General features: G+C 35.3%; 1 protein-coding gene across 3 annotated transcripts in view; it reads left to right on the top strand.

Moving 5' to 3' along the window:
* Samd8 (sterile alpha motif domain containing 8) overlaps positions 1-24,873 on the top strand; it is a 59,048-nt gene that overhangs the window by 25,351 nt on the left and 8,824 nt on the right. For 2 of the 3 annotated variants that reach the window (XM_046419894.1, XM_046419895.2), the window contains exons 2-4: positions 3,771-4,363; positions 13,428-13,523; positions 15,558-15,675. In XM_046419894.1, the coding sequence (XP_046275850.1) occupies positions 3,771-4,363; positions 13,428-13,523; positions 15,558-15,675 (807 nt within the window). The remainder of the gene's footprint in view (positions 1-3,770; positions 4,364-13,427; positions 13,524-15,557; positions 15,676-24,873) is intronic. The other variant, XM_058577917.1, reaches the window with a different exon arrangement.

The following is a 24,873-nucleotide window of genomic DNA, read 5'->3' as shown; positions in this document are numbered from 1 at the left end:
TGAGCCACAACCCCAGCCCTTTCCACATTTTTTTAAATTGGTGCATTATAGTTGTACACACTGATGAGATTTGTTGTTATATATTTGTACATGCATGCAATACACAACATAACAATATAATTTGGTCAGTATCACTCCCCAGCATTATAGAATTTTATCAGCATCCCTGATCTTTTCTCTAGATGCCAGTAGCATTGCCCCCCAGTTGGGACAATCAAAAATGTCTCTAGATATTGCCAAATATCCCTAAAGAGTGAGGATAATTAGCATCAGTTAAAAATCACTGCTTTAGAGTTAATTTTGCCTCACTTCAGTGGCAAGATCTTTCTTGTATGGTTGGTACCCCAAACCCCATGAATCATGAGCTTTTTTTTTTTTTTTTTTTTCCAGTCTGGCTTTTTGGGATAGGCATTTTTCTTGGCCTTTGTGGGTGCCAGGAATTGTTTTGGGTGGTGTTTCTCTGTCTTGGTTAGTTTCCTTCTATGCACACATTGATCAGCATTCAACTCAGTATTCAAGGGAGACTGTCTGCGAATCTCTGGAGTTCTCCCTCTGTGTGTATTTATCTTCTCTAGCATTCATCCTGCAAACACTAGCCACCATGATCACCCCAGACTATTAATTTTATTTTCTCAAGTGAGCTAGTCCCTTAGGCCTCACCTGGGTTTCTCATTCTATGCCTTTATGGCTTGAAAGCCTTCAAAAGAAGTAAGCTAGGGTGATAGAGCCAACCTTAGTGGTTTCCTGTCCCTAATGGATTTACCTGATGTCCGCTATCTTGACCCCCACCTCCCATATATTTTGTCTGGTTTTTTGGTTGTTTCAGGTCTGACAGTAAATACATTTAGTCCTTGTTACTACATCTTGGCCAGAAGCAGGAGTCCTTTAAATGATAATTGATTCAAACCAGTATTAGTTAAAACTGAAAGCATTCACTAACCTAATTTCTTCATTTTTTGATTTGTATGAAACCTGTATCTCTTTTTTGTTCGAAGTCTTCTGTTCCCTCTAATTCCTGTGGCACAACATAAATATTAAATGGGCCCTAAACCTTTTTATCATCTTTTAATATATCTCTTTAATGCAGGCCTCCACAACATAGTTACATAGTGATTTAGTGTCTCTAACTATTATGTAGTACCATGTAATTAAAGGACATGCACTGACCTGATGAAGCAGAACAGTGAAATGTGTCATGCTTTTAGGGCCTTCCCACACCAGACTCAAAGACTTCTATGAGGCTTCTATGTATGATAACTCCTATTTTCTAGCAGCTAAAACATCAGCTTCAAAGCCCTTAAGCTCATTTGCTTGGTGGAGGTTGTAAAGAACTATGAGCTAAGACAGGGAAAAACAGGAAAGAAAAAAAATTGAAAGAAGAATCATTTTGAGTAGAATATGAGATGAAACTGTACTGAAGAATAATGCTACAAGCATGGGAGTGACTTGGAACCCATTGGTGGTAAGCTGTTAAAGGGGAAAGGCAGCAGAATAGAAATGTAATGAATATAATGAAGAAATCTGGCCTTGTTGTTATGAGTGCACTTCTTTCTCAGGTTGCTGCATCATAACTGTTGTTGATTTTGTAGCATATGCTTGCTGGCTATCTAAGGGTCAAGTAATTTAGTCAGAGTATACCTAGAAGAAAAGGAGATATGTAAGTAGGTAAAATAAGTAGATAGAATAAACTACCTAGCTGTGTATATGAACCAAAACAATGTGTAAATTCCACAAATCATAGTTCCTTGACATTTGGGGCGGAGAATGATATACTGTAGCTTAAAAGAATTGAGTGAGATGAGGGTGAATCTCTACACCGTGTACAACCAGAGAATTGAAATATTGTACTATTTGTATTCTGCTGTCATGTACAAATAAGTTAGAACAAATAAAAAATTTAAAAAAAGAGTTGAGTCAGAGTTTTTTTGTAATGTTGCAGTAACTTTAAAAAAATATGAACTCCTTTAGATGGATTTGAATTTTCTAAGACTAAAAATCTATAGGGTTGATAAAACCAAAAGTTCTATTTGGAAACAAAATATGGTTTAAGCCTTCTAAAAACTTGGATTAAGTAATTAAGAAATAAATACTTATGATTAGCTGACATTTTCTTCTCACTCATCTGTGGGTGGAATTTTATCAAGTGTGTTTCTTGTTGGAATAATTTGATGATACAAGTGGTACTTATTAAAGTATCTGTTTTTGCTGAATTATTTTAAGTCTTCATGGCAAGAAGTTTGTGTGGATAGGAGGAGAATGCATGTACCATCTGCTTTTCACTGTCCTCATCCTAAGGAACTATAGAAGGTTTTCATAGCACAAAATGCAAAAAGCAATGATAAACACCAAAGTTAGGAGATATTACATCTGGGAGGAGAGGAGGAGAATGTTATCCATTTCATTGTGAAGGATACTGATTTATCTTTCAGGATAAATTTGTATATAATTTTTAGTCTTGCTTTTTAAAGTGCTCTTTTAAAATAAATGTTAGCATATATACAGAAAAGTATAGATCATAAGTATGTAGCATGATGATTTTTCATAGAAGGAGCATACCTGTATAACTAGTATCCATCCAGATTAAGAAATAAAACATTTGTATTGGAACTTTTTTGACCCCCCAAACTGTGTTGTGGGCACATGGATGTTCATTGTATCATTTTTTTTCATATTTTTAAAAAATGCTTTAAAGTTTCCCCATCACATTTTGAAAATCATCTCAGAAGGAAATAGACTCAGTGTTTAGAGATTTAGAAAAATGTCAGAAAACACACAGGCTTTAATAGTTGAGGAGGTACATTTGAGAAATAATGTTTTGTTTTTCCTTTCTTTTTTTTAACCCCTATGTAGGACTTTGTCTCCCGTTTATCTGATATACTTTATAAACCTGATACAGTCCAGGGTAACTGAAAGTCTTACAATAGGAAAATGACATAAACATCTTAATAGGATAAAAATAGTAAAATTAATAAGTGCTTTTTAAAACATAGCATAATATTGGCCTTTTATAACTGTAATGTAAAGTATGAGTCATCAAACTTATGTTAATTGAAAAGACCATTAAAAAAATTATCACTAAAATCCCAAAAGTGTCTTATTCCATTCTATAATGAGATATTCACAGTATAGAAGTAACTGAGTTCTTATTAAGACCCAAATTTATAACTAGTTTAAAGGCTCAATATCTGTTAGAGAAATCATTTTATGTATAATAGTAGATAGAAATATTTTAACTCTTAAGAGTTTCCTGGAATTACAGTTATCTATTTGCTTTTTTTTTTTTTTAAGGACCCTACGGGGCATTTGTTTATTACTATTGTTCAAATAACACATTGATCAACCTGACAAGACAGACATGCCTTGGTCCCACCAATGTAGAAATTTACAGTAAACAATTGTTTTTGATTATGATATTGATAATGATGACAAAAGTAATGAAACAAAAAAGTTTTTTTCCTAGACGTTAAATATTGTAATTTGTCTAAGTGGGAAGTGCAGGGTTTTTTCCTTTTCATTTTAATTTGTTAAATATGACAACAGGATGCATTACAATTATCTATTTGCTTTTGTAGGGGATTTTTTTCTGCCTCAAATTGGAAAGATACTTTTTCTAAGAATATGGTAATTTTATAATATCTATTTCTTTGATTCTAGAATCCAGTAGGGAATGTAGGTAAATGACTGTTTCTGCTGTTTTTGTGTATTTGGTCTTTGAAGGAGTTGTTAACACACTAAAATTTTTGTTTTGTTTACTTATTTTCCCTTGGCAGACAGTGGAGGAAGAAATGGCAGGTCCCAATCAACTCTGTATTCGCCGTTGGACTACCAAGCATGTAGCTGTGTGGCTGAAGGATGAAGGCTTTTTTGAATATGTGGACATTTTATGCAATAAGCACCGACTTGATGGAATCACATTGTTAACATTGACTGAATATGATCTCCGGTCTCCTCCTCTGGAAATCAAAGTCCTAGGGGACATTAAAAGGTTAATGCTTTCTGTCCGAAAATTGCAGAAAATACATATTGATGTTTTAGAAGAAATGGGCTACAATAGTGACAGTCCCATGAGTTCCATGACCCCATTCATCAGTGCTCTTCAAAGTGCAGACTGGCTCTGTAATGGTGAACTTTCACATGACTGTGATGGACCCATCACTGACTTGAATTCTGATGAGTACCAGTACATGAATGGCAAAAACAAACATCCTGTTCGAAGATTGGACCCAGAGTACTGGAAGACCATACTAAGTTGTATATATGTTTTTATAGTATTCGGGTTTACATCTTTCATTATGGTTATAGTCCATGAACGAGTGCCTGACATGCAGACCTATCCACCACTCCCAGATATATTCTTAGACAGGTAAGTATTTTTCCTACATGCTAAGTTTGTAGAAGGTTGCTGTAGTAACAGCAGTGATACTATGTTGTTGTGGTTGTGGTTGACATATACTTTACATTTGCTTTATCTGGTGGTATTAAAAAGATATTTTGAAATAATTTAAAGTAAAAACCTTACCTAAACTTAAAAGTTCAAACCTAGGTGACCACTGCTTAACTTATTTTTCTTCATATATATATATGAAGAAAAAAAAATATATATATATATATATATATTTTAGTTTTCTATGGACCTTTATTTTATTTATTTTTATGTGTTGCTGAGAATTGAACCCAGTGCCTCACACATGGTAGGCAAACGCTCTACCACAAAGCTACAACCCCAGCCCTAATTTATTTTTGTATAGATTTAATCCTTGCACATTTCAGATTTTGAAAGGGTGTCCTGGAAGTATGTTTGATCCATTGATTTTTTTTTTTTTTTTTTTTTTACTTTTATGTGGTGCTGAGGATTGAACCCAGTGCCTCATATGTACTAGGCAAGTGCTCTACCACTGAGCTAGCTATATCCCTAGCCCCCATTCTTTTTCCTTAATTAATGAGCAGGGTTCTGCTTTTCTGAAAATGTGGGCAGTCTCTTATCACCAGATAAATTGGAGTTATCACAACTAGTACAAATGGATTTAATAATAGTATTATTTTTTATTAAATACTGGATTTAGAAAAAGAATATAGTATATTGTATGAAAAATAAGAATAGAACAATAAACAGAACTGTTTTATATTTGTGATTTAAAAGAAGTCTTGAAAAAATTTGTAGTGCCTTATTTTTATAAAATATTTTGCCCTTGACCTTCCGAAAGTAACTTATAGTATATGTATTTTAAGAATTTTTTATTTTATTTTATTTTGAGATAGAGTCTTACTAAATTGCCCAGGCTGACCTGTGGGAGGCCATCCTCACACGTGATTTGAGTCACCTCCTGGCTGGGCGAGAAGTGCTTAGGCACATCTTTTGTCCAGAGCTTTCCCCACCCTTCTGAGGTCTGAGGGCTTGTCCGTGTGGAGGCGTGTCTGGCCACTACCCCAAAGACCCAATCGTTGTACCTGGCCTTGGGACACTGCCCCCTCAATCTTCATTGGATGGGATTTTCCCCAGAATTTTCTGTTCCCCAATAAAAGTCCACTTCCTCGCATGTTCTCTCTCTCTCTCTCTAGCTAGCCTCTTCAGTAAACCTTGCTACCATAATAGGTGGCTGGAGGCTGGAGCCAGGAGAAGCTGTCCTGGAGGTGGTTTAAAGGTAATTAGAGTCTGTCTCTTTAATTCAAAACTCCCTAGAGATTTCTCATGTTCTGAACCTTCGTTTATGAAGCCTTGTCCGCCTCCACACGGACAAGCCCTCGGACCTCAGAAGGGTGGGGAAAGCTCTGGACACAAGATGTGCCTAAGCACCTCTCGCCCAGCCAGGGAGGTGACTCAAATCACATGCGAAGATGGCCTCCCACAGGTCAGCCTGGGCAATTAGTAAGACTCTATCTCAAAATAAAATAAAATAAAAAATTCTTAAAATACATACTATGTTACTTTCGGAAGGTCAAGGGCAAAATATTTTATAAAAATAAGGCACTACAAATTTTTTCAAGGCTAAACTGACCTCAAACTTGGGATCCTCCTGTCTAAGCCTCCTGAGTTGCTGGGATTACCAGAGTGTACTACAACTGGCAAGATGAAATAATTTTAGAATATTCACTTTACAATGGTGGAATAGGGTCTGGGAATTGAGCTCTGTGTTAGAGTGCTTCCCTGGCATGTGTGAGGCTCTGGGATTGATCCCACCACTGGAAAAAAAAAAAGACAGTAGTATTTGGGAGGCTGAGGCAGGAGGATTGTAAGTTGTAGGCCAGCCTGGGCAACATAGTAAGATGCTATCTTAAAATTTAAAAAGGGGTTGGGGGGGCTGGGGTTGTGGCTCAAGCGGTAGCGCGCTCGCCTGGCATGCGTACAGCCCCGGTTCGATCCACAGCACCACATACAAACAACAAAGATGTTGTGTCTGCCGAAAACTAAAAAATAAATATTAAAAAATTCTCTCTCTCTCTCTTAAAAAATAAATAAATAAATAAAAATTTTGAAAATAAATAAAATAAAAAGGGGTGGGGATGTAGTTTAGTGGGTAGAGTACTTTCCTAGCATAAATGAGCCCCTGCCTTCAATTCCCAGTAACACACACACAGTCACATATACATACACAGAAAGAATAGCATGCACATGACATTTTTGCTCCCTGTGAAATCCCAACTAAAATTTTTTTTGTTTGCTTTTTTTTTTAAGTACTAAAGCCTACAGGATGGGTTGGATAAAACAGCTATACATTTTTGGAAGTGTGAAGGCAGAATGAATGAATGGCAACTAGCAAAAAATATCCTAATTCTAAAATAGCAATGGAGAAAACTGAAAATCAACCTAATTTATATTGCAAATTTCTCAAAGCTGTGGACACTGGAGGTGAAGGAGTTATGCTAAAATAAACAGAATTGGTTGAAAGTTGTTTAAGAAGTTATTAGAATATTCTATCTCCTATTCTATATAGTTTTCCCACCTGTAAACAAAAATTCCTAAGGAAGAAAGTGTGTGGATATCTGGTGAAAAGATATGTGGATATGTTGGGGGAAATAGCAGAGGAAACAGCTAGGCACAAAAAATTCTAAACTGGGAGTATTCTGGCATGTTTAAGGAACAAGAAGTAAAAAAGTAATTGCCCATTGAAATCAAATAAATAAGGAGAAACTATTAAAGAAGATCGAGAGAAAGAGAAATCATTCAGAAGACTGAAGAGAAAGATACTTCCACAAATATCCTAGAAGTCAGGCAAAAAAAGTATTTTAAGAAGGCTGGGTAACTGGCTATGTCAAATGCTCAAGAGAGGTCATGTAATTCAGTAATTAATTGGCCTTTGGATTTAGCGACATATTGGTCATCAGTGACATATTGGTCATCAGTGACTATGGCAAGAGTTAATAATGGCAAAAATCCAATTATAATGGATTCAAGTGAGAATGTGATTTACCTGAAGGTAATTCTTCACAAATATGAAAAAACATTACATTGTGACATTATTTATAATAATTATAAATATTGGCAATAATTTAAACGTTTATCCATGGAAAACTATTGAATATACTATGGTTACATCTACACAGTGAATTACTATTTAATCATAAAAAAAAGAATGTGGATTATTTCTATGAAATTATATGAAGTGATTTGCAACAAAAACTCAGCAATGGGGGCTGGGATTTTGTGGTTCAGTGGTAGAACACTTGCCTTGCATGTGTGAGGCACTGGGTTCTATCCTCAGCACCACATATAAATAAATAAAGGTATTGTGTTCATCTACAACTAAAAAAAAAAAAATTAAAACAGAGCAAAAAACCCTGAAACTTGGCAGTGAACACTGTGAGCTTATAGATGGTCATGTATAACCACCATTCCCAGATGAAAAGAAACTAGACCAGGGCTTCTCAGAGAAGTGACCAATTTTAAGTCTGTGGTAAGGAAAGTATAACATAAGTGAGAAGCAGATCTTGTGCCATAAATCAGGGAAAGTGCACAAACCAATGGCAACACGTCAAAAAAACATAAGAATTGGTTTAAAGGGGCTCCTGCTGAACAAATTAGTATAATTGGAACATCAAAAAGAATAATGTTGGTAATGGACTATAATATATTGAGTAAGAAAAATAATCTTTAAATCTATGGTAATAAACAAAAAATAATGGGTAAGACAGGAAGCCCTTTAAGAACACTATCCAGCAAATAAATGTGGTCACACAACTGTTTTGCATCCTCCAATAAGGTGAAAGGCCATTTGGTAGCAGCATAGTGTCGAGATCTGAAAGTATCATCTTACGTATTACTTAATTACATAAGGAATAAAGTACCTTTACAATATAGCAAGACCTGGCATGTGTCTGCTTAACCAAATGACCAAATGTAGCATCTCCATAGAACAAACCAACATTATGTGCATTGAAAGTGGGTGATGTTCACAATATCACCTATAATCTTGCTCCCCACCCTAATTTTTAAAAAATGTAACTCTATGAGAACATAATCAGAAAGATCTGAAACATGGAATATTCTACACAATAAGTAATCTGAAATCCCCAGAAATATCAGTGTCATCACAAAAACCAGGGGGAATTGTAAGAGAAATTGAAGAGATATAATCAGGAACAATACTTTAATTGGATCCTATATTAAGAAAGAATATTTCTGTAAAGAACATTTTGAGGTAATTAGGAAATTTTGAAGACCTGTATATTAAATGATGATAACTAAATCAATGTTATAATTTCCTGGATGTAATAGTATATTGAGTTATGAAAAGGATATGCTTATTCTTAGAAATGCCAAAATATTTAGAGTATCATAATGTCTGTAATTTACTTTGGGAGACTTCAGTTTCCCCCAAAAGAGTTGTGTGTGTGTGTGTGTGTGTGTAATGAAGTAAATGTGGCAGAGCATTAATTATTACAAACAATGAGGGATTTAGATGAGAAACAAAGTGCTTATTATTCTTGTAACTTTTTTCAGTAGAATCAGATTTTTTTCAAAATAAAACAATTAGTCGAAGAAATGATGAGAGAAATAGAATGGGAACACAGAAATTAGAGATAATCAAATCTTTCTTATAAGGGCAAACTTTTCTATAAGAACTAAGTGGAGCTATAGTGTGGGAAGGAATGAGGGGGAGATATGGGGTCAAAAGGTATTGTTTGTTTTGTTTTGAATAGGCTAAACTGTAGAGTTTAAAATAGGAATGAGGGGCTGGGATTGTGGCTCAGCGGTAGAGTGCTCGTCTCGCACGTGTGAGACTCTGGGTTCCATCCTCAGCACCACATAAAAATAAATAAACAAAATAAATATAATAACAGCAAAGGTAGAAAATGTGGAAACAGAGGCAGAAGACTGCTCTATGTGCTGATGGAACATAGGAAGTGCTCTTCTGATGGCTTTTATTTTCTCTGTGTACAGAAAGTGAGAACAGAGAAAAGAAATGGAGGTTTGGAAAGAAAAGCTGGAGTATAAAATGTTCCTCTACAAAACAGAAGAGTGAGCAGATTCATGTAATGTCATAGCTGCACTAGGGGCCTGTTCGAGGTGATTACTATGGTACAGCGTGTATATAGCATGACTAGTGCCCTGAGTTTGATTCCCAGAACCACCCCTGCAAAAAAAAAACAACAAAAAACTTACATACCCTTGGCATAGGGATATTAGACAATACAATTCATTAAATTGAGATTATGAGGAATAATCTTAAATGACAAGGTTTCAGTTACAACATGAGTTGAAATTGCTGTGGTGTAGGGTAAAGGACAAGATGATAGGAAGAGAAGTGAAAGTAGAAGTGAGCAAGAACACAAATTATTATTAGAATTAGAGTGACAATTATCCTGAACTTCTGTAAATAGCCATCACAAGGAATAAAGGAAGAAAGGGAAAATAGTTTGGTAGAGCAATGAGGATTTTGTTTTGAGTTGTACAGCCATCACCACTAAATCCAAAACATTCAACCTCAAAAGAAATTCATACCGTTAGCAATCATACTCTTTTCCCTCCTTTCTTCAGACCCTGCCAACCATTGTTTCTATGAATATGTCTATTCTGTCCATTTCATATAAATGACACCATCTGTGGCTTTTTTGTATCTGGCTTCTTAACATGCTTTCAGGATTCATACATATTATAGTATGCATCAATACTATGTTTCTTTTTATTACCAAATGATTTTCTATTGTGTAGATATACCATATTTTATTTACCCACTTATTAATTGATGGGCATTGGGGTTGTTTCCTTCTTTTGGCTACTATTAATAATGCTGCTTGAACATTCATGTACAAATAGACATTTTCTCAATTCATAACAGGAATTTGAAACCAAATTTTTTTTGCCTTACTATCTACAGTGTCATTCACTAACAAAGCTTCATGCTCTTAAACATTTAAAGCTTTTTTCATCAGAGAACAGTCGCAGATGCTGTTAGTGTTCCTTCAGTATCCCCTCAGATCTCTTTTCCATTTTCCTGAACACTAATGCTCTCAAGACCCGGTAGTTATGCCTGTTTGTTGGAGGGCTGCTCTTGAGCTGCCAGAATACACTGCCTACTTGAAAAGAGAGTAAAAAAATGCTTAGAAATTTACATTCCTTTAGTAGCAGTCCATAGCCAATGACTTAAGAGATGGGGTATAGATACTTCATTTCTCTTTGCCCTAACTGGGACAGTATTTAGCTGGAACCTACACTGGACCAAATTCCCCATAGGATTGAGCTGAAGTTAGCAATTCCTGACTTCCTACAGAGTTTTGCTTTATGTCTCACCCTTGTTTTGCTTCTCTGTCTTATTGATTTCATGTTCTACCACCCTATAGATTTTCTTTGGAACTCTTCCTCAAAAATCTCTTTCACACTGATATTTGTTCCAGGGTTTGCTTCTGAAGCCTATTTTACACAATAGACCATATGAATGGTCATTCAAGAATAACCAAACATTCAAGGAAAACATACCAATACAAACAGGAAAAAAGGAAATTTGGAAACAAAATAGGGAGCAGAAGAATACTTTAAAAAAAAAAGTGATGAATGCTTACTTAGCATGTGTGAGGCTGCCACAGTCTGGCTGGGCACACAATCACGAGCCACCACACAGCTCGTAGATTCAAACAGCAACTCTTTATTCCCGAACTCACACCAGCCGTCTACAATCACGTTCTGGGGAAATCCACGTTCTCTTCCCAAATCCACCTTCACTGGGCTTCTATCTCCAAAATATACTGTCTGAGGCAGCAGGATACGCCCTATTCCCAGCAGGAATAATCTTAAACCTGGAACCTAAACTGGGAACGCCCTAAACACGATTATCTTAAAACCGGGAACACCCTAATCTGCCTTGGTCCTTGAGCAAGGTCACCTACATTCAATGTCACTGCAACATGTCAGCAACATGGGGTACGCTGGCAAGGAAATTGTCATACCTACTTGGCTAATGGCTCCCAGCATGAGGCCCTGATTCAATCCCTAGTACCTAGAAAGAAAGAAAGGAGGAAGGGAAAAATGAAATAAATTTTAAAAATACAAACCTTTTTGGGGATACTAGGGATTTGATCCAGGAGTGCTCTACCCTTGAGCTACAGCTACACCCCTCTTTTTTTTTTTTTTGAGGCAGGGTCTCACTAAGTTGCTAATGCACCGCAGTCTCTAAGTAACTGGGATTATAGGCCATACCCTATACTACCAAGCAGAACTTAGATTTTTTTTTAATTTGTTCTACTTAGTTGTACATGACAGTAGAATGTATTTCAATTCATCTTACACAAATAGAATGCAACATTTCAATCCTCTGACTGTACACGAAGTAGAGATGCACCATTCGTGCAATTATACATACCCTGAGTCATACATCATTACCTAGGGTAATGATGTCCATCTCATTCCACCATCCTACCCCTATGATCGCTCCCCACCCTTCCTTTATCCCATTCCAAAGTTGGTTCTCTGAACCACCCCCTCCTGTCATGGACTCAGAAAACATTTGGCCTTTAGATTTTTGGGGACTGATTTACTTAGCTTAGCATGATATTTTCCAATTCCATTTATTTACCTGCAAATGTCATAATTTTATTTTCTTTTAATGATGAATAATATTCCATTGTGTGTGTATATACACCACAGTTTATTTTTTTTCATTTATCTATTGATGGGCATCTAGATGGTTCCACAGTTTGGCTATTATGAATTCAGCTGCTGTAAACATTGATGTTGCTGTGTCACTATAGTATGCTGATTTTAAGTCCTTTGTATATAGACCGTGTAGTAGGATAGCTGGGTCAAATGGTGGTTCCATTCCAAGTTTTCTGAGGAATCTCCACACAGCTTTCCAAAGTGGTTGCACCAGTGTGCAGTCCTACCAGCAATGTATGAGTGTACTTTTTCCCCCATATCCTCATCAACATTTATTATTGCTTGTATTCTTGATAACTGTTATTAAATTTTTAAAATCCGAAAATTTGATATAGAAAGAGGAATTCACAAGGTGAATTTTATTCTAATAATAACTTTATTCTAATAAATAACCACGCAGGAGGAGTAGAAAATGCAGCCATTCTAAATTGGGATAAGAGCAAGAAGAGCTCTAGGAGACATTTCCCTTGAGGGAAAAGAGAGATTAATAAAATAGCTGTATGCTCTGGATCAGGTCTGTAATCCCAGCACCTGAGGAGGCCAAGGAAGGACATATCACAAGTTGAAGGCCAGTCTCAGCAATTTAGAGATACCCTGTCTCAAAAAATAAAAAGGAATGAGAGTGTAACTCAGAGGTAATGTGCCCCTGGAATCAATCCCGAGTATTGCAAATAAAAAAAGTATTTATTAGCTTTGGAGAATTACAAGAAGTTGTTCAAGGAATGAACTTACAATAAGTAAATCTTTCTGGAAAAGGCAATCCTTTTAGGGACACCAGTCAGGTCAGTTGTTGCCCTTGTGCTGGGGTGGGGGCACAGGGGAATTTTCTGGAGTGATTAAGATGTACTTATTCTTTTGAGCCACAACCCCAGTCCCAAATAAACACTTTTAAACACTTAAAAAAATTGTATATATACATATTTATATGTATTACATATTTAAATATTTTTGTCATGATAATAATGGAAATAATTATTAAAGAAAAGAATAATTTCAAGTCCTGATTGTCTGGATTCTGAAATTAACATATAAGAAGAGGTCTTTTTTTCCGTTCTTTGTGGGTAGTTCTGTATCCAGGTTTGCCATGCGATAAGGTGGGAGAAAATGGTCATTGCTTTTTCATAGAGAGCCAGAACTTGGAATCACAGACAACAAACATGTTCTAAGAAGTGGTTCACTTTATAAAATTGATTTTTATTCTCTGGCTCTCCAAATACCATTTCCTGAGAGATGTAAATTTATTTAAACTTTTAATGTCATTTTTAGAAAAGTGAATATCTATTGAAAAGGGTGATATTTACTTATCTTCAGTTCAAAAAAAAATTTTTTTCTGTTCCAGTGTTCCTAGAATCCCATGGGCCTTTGCCATGACAGAAGTATGTGGCATGATTCTATGTTATATTTGGCTCCTGGTTCTTCTTCTTCACAAGCACAGGTACCTTCCTTACTCTCTTGTGTTTGGTCATCAAGTCTTGTCCCTCCCTTTGCATTTTTCTGGTTAATTTCCTTCTCTGGTAAGTGTGACATTATAGTTATTAACAACAACAAAAAAAAAAGGTCTCAGATTTAATCAACAGAAGTGTCATCCTACATAGTACTTACATAGTAAGTAATATTGTGAATGTATTTTGCAGGAAAAGAACAGAATTGTGGATGATCAGCCGTGAGCTAATCCTTACCAGTTTAGCCTTATCTTTTTTTTTTTTTTGAAAGAAACAAATCGGAAATGTCACATTCTATAGAAGAATAGAAACTCTTCCAAGGACAGTGTTTGGTTCAAATGTTTAAATGAAAGAAAGTGTTCTCTGTTTGGAGGAGGTCCGTTTAAAAAATGAGACCATTTTACATACTCTATATATCTGTCTATGCAGTGTGATTTACTTGAGATGGTATAGGAAATTGCTAAATAGGAGAAGTGCTTCTTTGGCATATTCACCAAGAAATATAAAGGGAAGAATTTTTTTGGTTAAAAGAGGAAAGCATTAGGGCCCTAGGAGAGGCTCTTTTCCTATTCTAATGAGGAAAATTACTTGATTCAAGTAAAAAAGGGAAAAATTTAAAGAAGTATAAAATTTGTAGTGATCTGCTGTCCATCTTTGGAATGCAGGAGAGGAATAAGGACACTTTCTTGTCATTTTCTATTCTTTCTCCTCAACAGGATGTGCTTGAGATAACCACAGTGATGAGTTATGTGTCCTAAGCAGTAGTTATTTCAGGCTTTGAAGGTGAAAAGTAAGGTTGATGATTGCTATTCTTGTCACACTTTGAGGCCATATTGAACCTTTCTGTCCCTTTTTTTTTTTTTTTTTTCAGTTTTGCAGCAATATTTTTAATTCTGGTTTGCTTTTGAACCTGAGGTGTTTAGAAACATGCACCACTGCTTTCTGGTTACTTTTGCCTCATAGAACTCCATGGATTTGAATTTATCCAAGTTTTCAAAGCAAAAGAGAGTTTTACCTTATAAACTGTTGGTTTAGCAAAGCATAGTAGAGGTCAGTTCAATGCAAATCTACTTAGTTTAAAAAGACATTTCTTGAAGCATCACTTTTATTAGAATCATTTGGATGTTTGTTAAAATGCAGATTCCTACACTCCATTCCCAGGTATGTACACTGAGGCTTGAAATATACCTAGTCTTGTGTTCAAAGCTCTTTTTGAGGGAGAGAGGAGCATTTTGATCTCTTTCTTTCTATATTATTTATATGTTTTTTTGTTGCTGGAGATTGAACCCAGGACATCATTCATGGCTAGGCAAACACTGTACCACTCAGCCATATCCCCAGCCCAAGAGGAGTATTTATATAAATGTATAAAACAAAAGTTCTCTCTAAGCATCTTAGTTTATTTTAATTTAGGACATTTAAAGAAACAATATAACAGTAAAAATGATGTCACAGTGCAGTTCACGATTACCCAAATTGTAGTTTTTCAAAATTTGTATTTCAGATATACTTAATATCAAACTTTGTATCTAAAAAAAATTATAGCTTAAGTTAGGAAAAGTTAGAATGAATATCAGCTAATATTATTAGCCAGTTTTTTTAATACTTTACTTTATTTATTTGTTTTTTTTTTTTGTGGTGCTGAGGATCAAACCCAGTACCTCACACATGCAAGGCAAACACTCTTCCAACTGAGCCACCACCACTCCAGCCCTCATTAGCCAATTTATTAAATCAATTAAAATGAAATAAAATTTAAAATTAAGTTCTGTGGCTATACTAGCCTCATTGCAAGTGCTCAAGAACCACATGTAAATAGCATATTGGACAAAGTATTTATAGAACATTTCTATCATTGCAGAGACTTCTATTGGATAGTGATGCTTTAGATGTACTCTAAGGTTCCTGTCTTAAAAAAAATCTAGTGGTTTTTCTGCTGGCTTTCCCTTTAGGTAAACATTTGATGCCAGGGTTTTTTGGTTTGTTTTCTTCTGATCTTTTTCCCTCTTTGCTTGCTCTGTTCACAGGTCAATCCTTCTGCGAAGGCTCTGTAGTCTGATGGGCACTGTATTCTTGCTTCGCTGCTTTACCATGTTTGTGACCTCCCTCTCCGTGCCAGGACAGCACCTGCAGTGCACTGGAAAGGTAGCCTGCTACCTTCTTTATCATTCTTTCCTTTTTGTTCTTACTGGGTTAATGACACAGCATATGTAGTAGGGACAAAATTTTGCTCTTACTATTAAAATGTGCCTTTTGGTATTCACAAGACCTAATAAACTCCTAAAAAATAATTTGGTAAAAATCCTAAGCTAGACTCTGTCTCCCTTTGTTTCTATCCATTGATACTAGTTCCATGCTGTAGAGCTATAGGAAAAAAGTTTTCTCTGAATTATCTTTTCCCCCAACATTTTCCCTTTTCTACCTCCTTCGCAATTTATACTCTGGTCACTTCATTGTCTTCATCACTCCTTTTAAAAAAATTTTGCAGTTTTAGCATATCCCATTTAAAATATAGTACTTAGTACTCTAAATTCTTTCTGAGATATACAAATAATGGTGGATTTGTTATTTTTTGTTTGCACTTTGTAGCATATTGGTGTACTGTTGACACATCATCTCTTTTGATTAAACAGAGAGGAGAAATTATGCTGATAGGAATAAGAAAGAGGATTGTGAATATGTTGAAAAATGTTTAAAAGAACTTGAAAATCACATGTTCTTTTTTTTTTTTTTAAAGAAAGAGAGAGAATTTCTTTTTTTTTTTTTTTTTTTTTTTTTTTTTACTATTTATTTTTTACTTCTCGGCAGACACAACATCTTTGTTTGTATGTGGTGCTGAGGATCGAACCTGGGCCGCACGCATGCCAGGCAAGCGCGCTACCACTTGAGCCACATCCCCAGCCCAAAAAATCACCTGTCCTTGATACACAAAATTGATTGTTGTAATTGGTTAAATTTGGACAAAAGAACTTATTATTCTACTTTTCGAAGCCTTCATGCTTTAGTTCTGTATTCCCAAATATTCATTAACACCTTTGTTGTTATTTTAGTGTTGTTTGTAAACCAAAATTATGCGTTAGTTCCTATACTGTAATAAAAATAGCTGACTTACCAACTAGGGAAGATTAAGCAGCCAAAGGAGATCCAGATATAAAAATAATGCCCTTGAGGTAAAGGGTAACAAACTTTCTCTAGGTATTAGGAATGTTTTCAATGAGCAATAAGAAAGTGGAGGCGGGGCCGGGGATGTTGCTCAGTTGGTAGAGTGCTTGCCTCGAATGCACAAGGCTCTGGGTTCAATCCCTGGCACCACAAAAATAAAAGAAAAAAAGTAAGTGGGCAAGGAGGAGTGGTTAATATGACTTAAGAGTTGACATAAAGAAACTCTTTTGTTTATTTTTAAGGTAAAAGTTGGGAGATTTTGGATTTTTCAAAAAGGAAAAGTAATTTTTTCCTAATCATAAAGTTATATAAGCTTATTGTAAAACTACAAATTATATAGAGATGTATGCATTAAAAAGTGAAAGCTCACATAAATCCTTTTTTTTTTTAACCCATCCTGCAAGTAATACTTTTAACAGTAGTATATATAGCTGCACAGACCATTTTTAAGCAGATTTCTTACACGCTCACATAAGTTTATATAGATGGATACTTTTTAAATAAAGATCGGATTATGTCTCAGGCATTATTATTTAGTTTTTTTGTTTTTGTTTTGTAGGTTTGTTTTTATTTTTATTTATTTATTTTTGTACCAGAGATTGAATCCATAGGTGCTTCGTTACTGAGCCACCATCCCCAGCCCTTTTTATTTTTTATTTCTTTGGTACTGGGAATTGAACCAAGAATGCTTTACCACTGAGCTACATACCCAGTCCTTTTATTTTATTATTAACTTTTTTGAGACAGGATCTTGCTGCATTGCCAAGGCTGAGTTTGAATTTGTGATCCTTTTGCCTCAGCCTCTCAAGCCACTGGGTTTACAGGTGTGTGCCACTACACCTGGTTTTAGCTTATTTTTAATTTAATATTATGTTTACTTTTTCTGAAGAAATATATATGGTTATTCACCTTTATAACAGCTTCATGGTATTCCATTATATGAATCTCCTTAAGCAGAATTGTGAAATTAAAGAACTTATACATTAAAAATTGTGATAATTTGTTTTTCTTTCTAAAGGAAAACATTAAGGATTCACTTATTTACTTCTGGTTTTCATACACATTAACAATATGTTCAGGAGGCTGAGGCAGGAGGATGACAAGTTCAAAGCCAGTGTGGGTGATTTAGCAAGACTGTTTCAAAATAAAGACGGCTGGGAATGTAGCTAATTGACTCATTTTTTAGATGGATTACTAGTTTTTTGTTAAGCTTTTTATTTCTTTATATGTAGATCAGTGGCTAGCAAATATTTCCTCCCATTCTCTAGATTGTTTCTTTACTCTGTAAACTTGTTAACTTTTGCTGAACAGAAGCTTGTTTGATGTAGCCTTGATATTTTTTGCCTTTGTTTCCTGTACTTTTGGAGTCGTATTCATAAAATCATTGCCATTGCAAGTATCTTAAAGTGTTTCCCCGTTTTCCTCTAGTAGTTTAAGAATTTCAGGTCTTACATTAAGTGTTTAGTTGACTTTTCTACATGATGCAAGATACGGATCAAGTTTCTATACTTTTTTTTGAGAATTAATTCCCTGTAGATATATGGATTTATTTCTGAGTTCTCTATTCTGTTCCAGTGGCCTCTGTCTTTTTTTTTTTTTTTTTTTAATGCCAATACTGTGCTATTTTTGTTACTAAGGCTCTGTAGTAATATTTTGGACTCAGTTGTTATGATGTTTCCACTTTGCTTCTTCTGCTCAAGATTGCTTTGGCTTTTGGGGGTCTCTTGTACTTACATATAAATTTTAGGATTATTTTCATTCTGTGAAAAATGTCATTAGTATTTTGGTGGGAATTGCATTGAATATGTACATCACTTTGGGTAGTATGGACATCTTAACAATATTCTTCCAATTCATGAACATGAGAGGGCTTTCCACCTTTTTTTTTTTTCCAGTTGTAAATGGACACAGTACCTTTATTTTATTTATTATTTTTATGTGGTGCTGAGGATCAAAAAAACCCAGTGCCTCACATGTGCTAGTCAATTGCTCTACCATTGAGACACAACTGCAGTCCAACTTTCTACTTTTTAATGTCTTAATTTTCTTTTTTCTTTTTTTTAATATTTATTTTTTAATACCTTTGTTTTTATTTATTTATTATTATGTGGTGCTGAGGTCGAGCGCTCTACCACTAAGCCACAACCCCAGCCCCTTCATTTTCTTTTTTTAGTATTTTGTGATTTTCATTGTAGAGGTTATTCATATTCTTAGGTTAAGTTTAATCCTAAGTATATTATTTGTTTATTAATTGTGGCTATTGTTAACAGGATTGCTTTCATGATTTTTCTGAACCAATTCATTATTGTTGTATACAAAAGCCACTGATCCCCCCCTCCCCCGCAATCAGGGATTGAACTCAGGTCACTTGACCACTGAGCCACATCCCCAGCCCTATTTTGTGTTTTTATTCAGAGACAGGGTCTCATTGAGTTGCTTACCATCTCACTTTTGCCTGAGGCTGGCTTTGAACTCACGGTTTACAGGCGTGCACTACACCATGCCCAGCTAAGCCTCCAATTTTTTTTTTTTTTAACATTTACTTTTTAGTTGTAGTTGGACACATACTTTTATTTTTATTTATTTATTTTTATTTGGTGCTGAGGATCAAATCCAGGGCCTTGCACATGCTAGGCTAGCACTCTATCGCTGAGCCACAACCCCAGCCCAGCCACTGATTTTTTTATGTTAGTTTTGTATCCTGATACTTTTCCTGGATTTGTTTATCAGTTTTAATAGTCTTTTGCAGAATCTTTAGGATTTTCTATGTATAGAGTCATATCTGCTAAATAGGGATAATTAGACTTGCTCCTGTTTATTTGCTTTTTATTTCTTTCTTAATTGCTCTAAAACTTCTAGTATTATGCTGAATAAGAGCAGTGAGAATGGACACTGAAATGCTTGCAGTTTTTTCCCATTTAGTTATGTTTGCTGTGTGGATTTGTCTATAGCTTTTATTATGTTGAGGTATGACCCTCTTATGCCTAATTTTTTTCATCCCTTATCATGAAAGGATGTTGAACTTTATCAAATGTGGTTTCTGCATCTATTGGAATGATCATCTGACCTTTAATCCTTCATTTTATTTATGTAATGTGTTACTTTTGTTGATTTGCAAATATTGAACCATCCATCCTTGTATCCTTAGAATAAAACTAAAATAGTCTTGGTTATTGTGTGATCTTTTTGATGTGCTGTTAAATTCAATTTGCAAATATTTTGTTAAGGATTTCCGCATCTATATTCATGAGGAACATTGGGGTGTGTGTGTGTGTGTGTGTCCTTGTTAGGTTTTAGTACCTCAGAATTAGTTCAAAAGCATTTATTCCCTTTCAATTCTATGGAATAGTTAGCATTAGTGTCAGCTCCTCTTAAAAGATTTCATAAAATTCACACGTGAAGCCATTCAGTTCTGAACTTTTCTTTGGAGATTTTTTTTTTTTAATTGATTCAGTTTCATTATTTGTTATTGATTTATTCAGGTTTTTTTCTATCCTCCTGGTTCAATTTTGATAGATCATGTAAGTCCAGAAACTCATCCATTTCTTCTAGATTTTCCAGTCTGTTAACATCTAGTTTCTCGGGCTGGGGATGTGGCTCAAGCGGTAGCATGCTCACCTGTCATGCGTGCAGCCTGGGTTCGATCCTCAGCACCACATACAAATAAAGATGTTGTGTCCGCCGAGAACTAAAAAAAATAAATAAATATTAAAAATTCTCTCTCTCTCTCTCTCTAAAAAAAAAAAAAAAAAGAATGTGTATTTAAAAAAAAACAAACATCTAGTTTCTCAAAAATAATTCTTTATGGTCTTTTGAATTTCTGTAGTCATAGTGTCTCTTTTTTAATCTCTCATTTTATATTTTGGGTCTTCTTTCTCTCTCAGGCTATTTAAAGATTTGCCAATTTTATCTATATTTTCCAAGAACCAATTCTATTTATTTTTAATTTCTTTTAGTTGTAGATGTACAAAATACCTTTATTTTATTGTTTTTATGTGTTGCTGGGGATCGAACCCAGTGCCTCACACATGCTAGGCAAGCGCTCTACCACTGAGCCACAACCCTGACCCTCTATTTTTTTTTTAATGTGGGCATTCATTGCTATAATCATTCTTATAATACTGTTTTATTGCTATGAACATTCTCATAATACTGTTTTTACTGTATTCCAGAGGTTTTGGTATGTTGTGTTTCCATTTTCATTTGTTTTAAGGAATTTTTCCATCTCTCTTCTTTTTAAAAAAAAAATATTTATTTTTTAGTTGTAGTTGGACACAATGCTTTTATTTTTTTATTATTTTTTTATGTGGTGCTGAGTATCGAACCCAGGGCCTCGCACGTGCTGGGCGAGCGCTCTACCACTAAGCCACAACCCCAGCCCTCCATCTCTCTTCTAACTTCCTCAGTGACCCACTGTTCAAAAGTACGTTGTTCAAAGCTATATAAATTTGTATAAAGTTTCTCTTGCTGTTGACTTCTAATTTCAATTTATTGTAATCAGAAAAGATATAATATGATGTTAATTTTAAAAAAAAATTGTTAAGACTTGTTTTGTGGTCTTATAATATATGGTCTGTTCTAGAAAAAGTTTCACACATTGATGAAAAGAATGTGTATTCTACAGGTACTAGATAGCATGCTCTATAATTGTCTGTTAAGTCCATTTGATCTACTTTGTAGTTTAGTTCTGACATTTCTTTGTTGGTTTTTTTTGGGGGGGTTTCTGGATGATCTATTCATTGGGGACAGGGGGTATTGAAATGTCCAACTTTTATTGTATTGGAACCTATCTCTCCCTAATAGTGTTTGTTTTATAAAATCAGATATTTCAATATTAGATAGATAGACGTATAGATAAATTGCTTATTTTGGCACTGGTGATTAAACCCAGGGACATTTTATCACTGAGCTACATCCCCAGATCTTTTTATTTCTATTTTGAGAAAGGGTCTCTATAAGTTGTTGAAGGTTTCACTAAATTGCTGAGGCTGTCCTTGAACTTGCAATCATCCTGCCTCAGCCTCCCCAATTGCTGAGATTATAGACATAAATGCACGTAGATTTATAATTTTTAATCTTTTTTTTTTTTTAAAGAGAGAGGGAGAGAGAGAGAGAATTTTAATATTTAGTTTTTAGTTATCGGCGGACACAACATCTTTGTATGTGGTGCTGAGGATCGAACCCGGGCCGCACGCATGCCAGGCAAGCGTGCTACCGTTTGAGCCACATCCCAGCCCTAATCTTCTTGATGAATTGCTCTCTCCATCATTATATAGCAACCTTCTTTGTCTTTTCTTACTGTTTCTTCTTTTGAAGTCCATTTTTTAAAATACAACTGTAGCTTCTCCTGCTTGCTTTAGGATTCTATTTGCTTGAAAGATCCTTTTTTATTCTTTCATTTTCAGACTGTGTATCCTTACCAGAGAGCTTTCTGGTAGGCAGCTTATTGTTGGTTTTGTTTTTTAATCCGTTCAGCCAGTCTGTGTCTTCTAACTGGAAAATTAAGACCGCTTATCCTCAGAATTAATAACAGGTTTGTGCCTGTTATTTTGTTGAGTTTGTTTTAGATATTCTTTAGTTCTTTTATTCATCTTTGTGGTTTGATAGTTTACTTTTTCATAATGTTTGATTCTTTTCTATTTCTGATCTGTGTATCTACTCCTCTAGTGGGATTTATATTTTCACATGCTATCATGAAAGAAATTTCCATTTCTGGATATCAGGTTCCCTTAATCTTTCATAAGTCTGGTTTGGTGGTCACGTATTCCCTTAGTTTTTGCTTATTTTGGAAGGTCTTTATTTCTGTTTTGGTTCTGAAGGATAATCTTGCTGGGTGTAGTAATTTTAGTTGATAGTAAAGTTATTTTCTTTCAGGACTTCAAATACATTATTCCATGCTCTCTTGGAAATTAGAGTTTCTGCTGAGAAATCTGTTAGTCTAATGGAATTTTCCTTAAAAGCGACTTCATATTTTTTCGTCGCAGGTTTTAAAATTCTTTGTCCTTTGACAAAGAATTGGACTATAATATGTCATGGTAAAGATCTTTTCTGGTCATGTCTATTTGGGGTTCTCTAGGCTTCCTATACCTACATGACCAAGTCTATCCCAAGATTAGGAAGTTTCTGCTATGCTGATGATGCAGACATTTGATGTTTTAAAGATCTTGTATCTTTCTATTCTTTCGTATATTTTTAAATTTCTTTCTGAATGTGGTACTTCAAAAGACCTGTCTTCAAGCTTCAATATTCTTTTTCCACTTAATCTAGTCCATTATTGAGGTTTTCAGCTGACCTATAGAGTTTTTCATTTCCAAGATTTCTGATTTTTTTTTTTTCTTTTTCAGAATCTCTATGTCTAGGCTGAGTTTCTCATTCATATCATGCATTGTTGCCTTCTTACTGTCATTTTCTCTTGAATCTCATTTAACTTTTTTTTTAATTCTTTTGAAATTTATCAGGCATTTCATCCACTTTGATATCTTTGGAATCTATTACTAGACAGTTATGAACATCAGGAGGTGTCACTTTACCTTGTTTTTTTAACATTTCTTGGGTTCCCATATTGACTTTTGTACATCTGATGAAATGTGTGTATTCTCTGCTTTTTATGGGATAGCTTGTTAGTAAGCAGATTTTTCCTAAAGGTGTGTCTTGGAGTATTAGTTTGTTATGCAGTTTTGAGTTTCTTTCTAGGTCATAGTGTAATCTCCCTGTAGTTTTATTTTTATTATAGTTTTGGACTATGCTTAGTACATTTGGGCACGACACTTACATATCGGAGTTGAGAGAACCACTGTCTCTGCAGGTCATGCAGGAGTGAAGACACTAGCATTTAGTCAGGTGTGGTGTAGATAACAGAGTATGTGAGGTGCACCTTGTATAATTTCTTCAGTGGGAGTAGTAACCTCTTTCAGATGATAGGGATTTCCTCAGGCACCTCTGAAGTTGTTTCTGCTACTCAGAAGGGTGTCTGGTATTGGCTGCTCCGGTAGAAATGAGGGACATTGAGCATTTGTCCTCTGATCAGGCCCTGGTGCAGGTCCAGGTGCTTTACATAGAGAGGTGGGGACAAGAATTACAGCACCCCACCACCAGAGGCACTACTCAGTCTTGTAGCAGTTAATGAGTAGACAAAGTGTGGGGGTGACCAGTGCAGGGAATCTGCACAGGGCAGATGCAGAAAGAAAACTTGGATTAGTCCTCTCTGCTACTACTCTAGTCATGCCAGTCCAGGAACTGGACCTCAGAGACTCCCTATAGGGAAGTTTTAAATTGTTTCTTTTTCCTCTGAAGTTTTGATAATTTCAGTTTCTGAAATAAACAATAAATTAACAGGAGAAAAAGAACACATTTACTGTTATGCAGAAGTTTAGAAACATACATAAAATATGACCAGGTGATTGAAGCTTAAATCTTGCATTACACAAAGGATTAGGGATTTAGAGTTCCCAGAACAGGTTGGATGGCAATACAACCCATAAGATGTTCAGGAGAAGAACTGCATGGCCATCAAAAACTGTCTTGTGATGTAGACAAAGTTTCCTAGGAATAGCCCTCAAAAACTGCCTGTGGCCACGTGTCAGACCCCCCAGTCTCCTTTCTATGAAAAGATCTTTCCTAAGCAGATGTGGATATCTTAGAGAAAGCCTCTTTTTTAGTTTTTCTGCGGACACAACATCTTTGTTTGTATGTGGTGCTGAGGATGGAACCCGGGCCGCACGCATGCTAGGCGAGAGCGCTACCGCTTGAGCCACATCCCCAGCCCCATAGAACAGATTTTCAGAACTATTTCTGCAGTTCTCTGAATAACACAAAAGAAGTATATTTGGGGTGAGATATTTTACTCTCCCATAAAGCTTGTTACATGGATGAGAGAGGTAGCCGAGGAATTTAAGTGTGGGACAGCCACTGAAGAGAACCATAGATCTGTGCATAGGGCTGCTACATGTGCTACAGAAATAAGGTAGATGCCATTCCTCCAAGTATGGACAGCCTATTTTCTGTCTCTAATGGTTGTTTTCCATGTCAGTTAGTTATATATGGATATATTTATTCAAATCTGCCCTAAATACTGTTAATTGCTTTGAATTATGATATAACCTACTTATTAACCTGAATTATTTCCAGTAATCATTAAAAATAGAAAAAAAGAGGATAATAATTAGCAATCAGATCCCTTAC

This window comes from Marmota monax, unplaced genomic scaffold (genome assembly GCF_021218885.2).
Source record: "Marmota monax isolate L192 unplaced genomic scaffold, Marmota_monax_Labrador192_F-V1.1 WCK01_AAM20220418_F8-fsc00019, whole genome shotgun sequence".
Taxonomy (NCBI): Eukaryota; Metazoa; Chordata; class Mammalia; order Rodentia; family Sciuridae; genus Marmota; species Marmota monax.
This window is presented reverse-complemented; position numbering and strand designations above follow the sequence as displayed.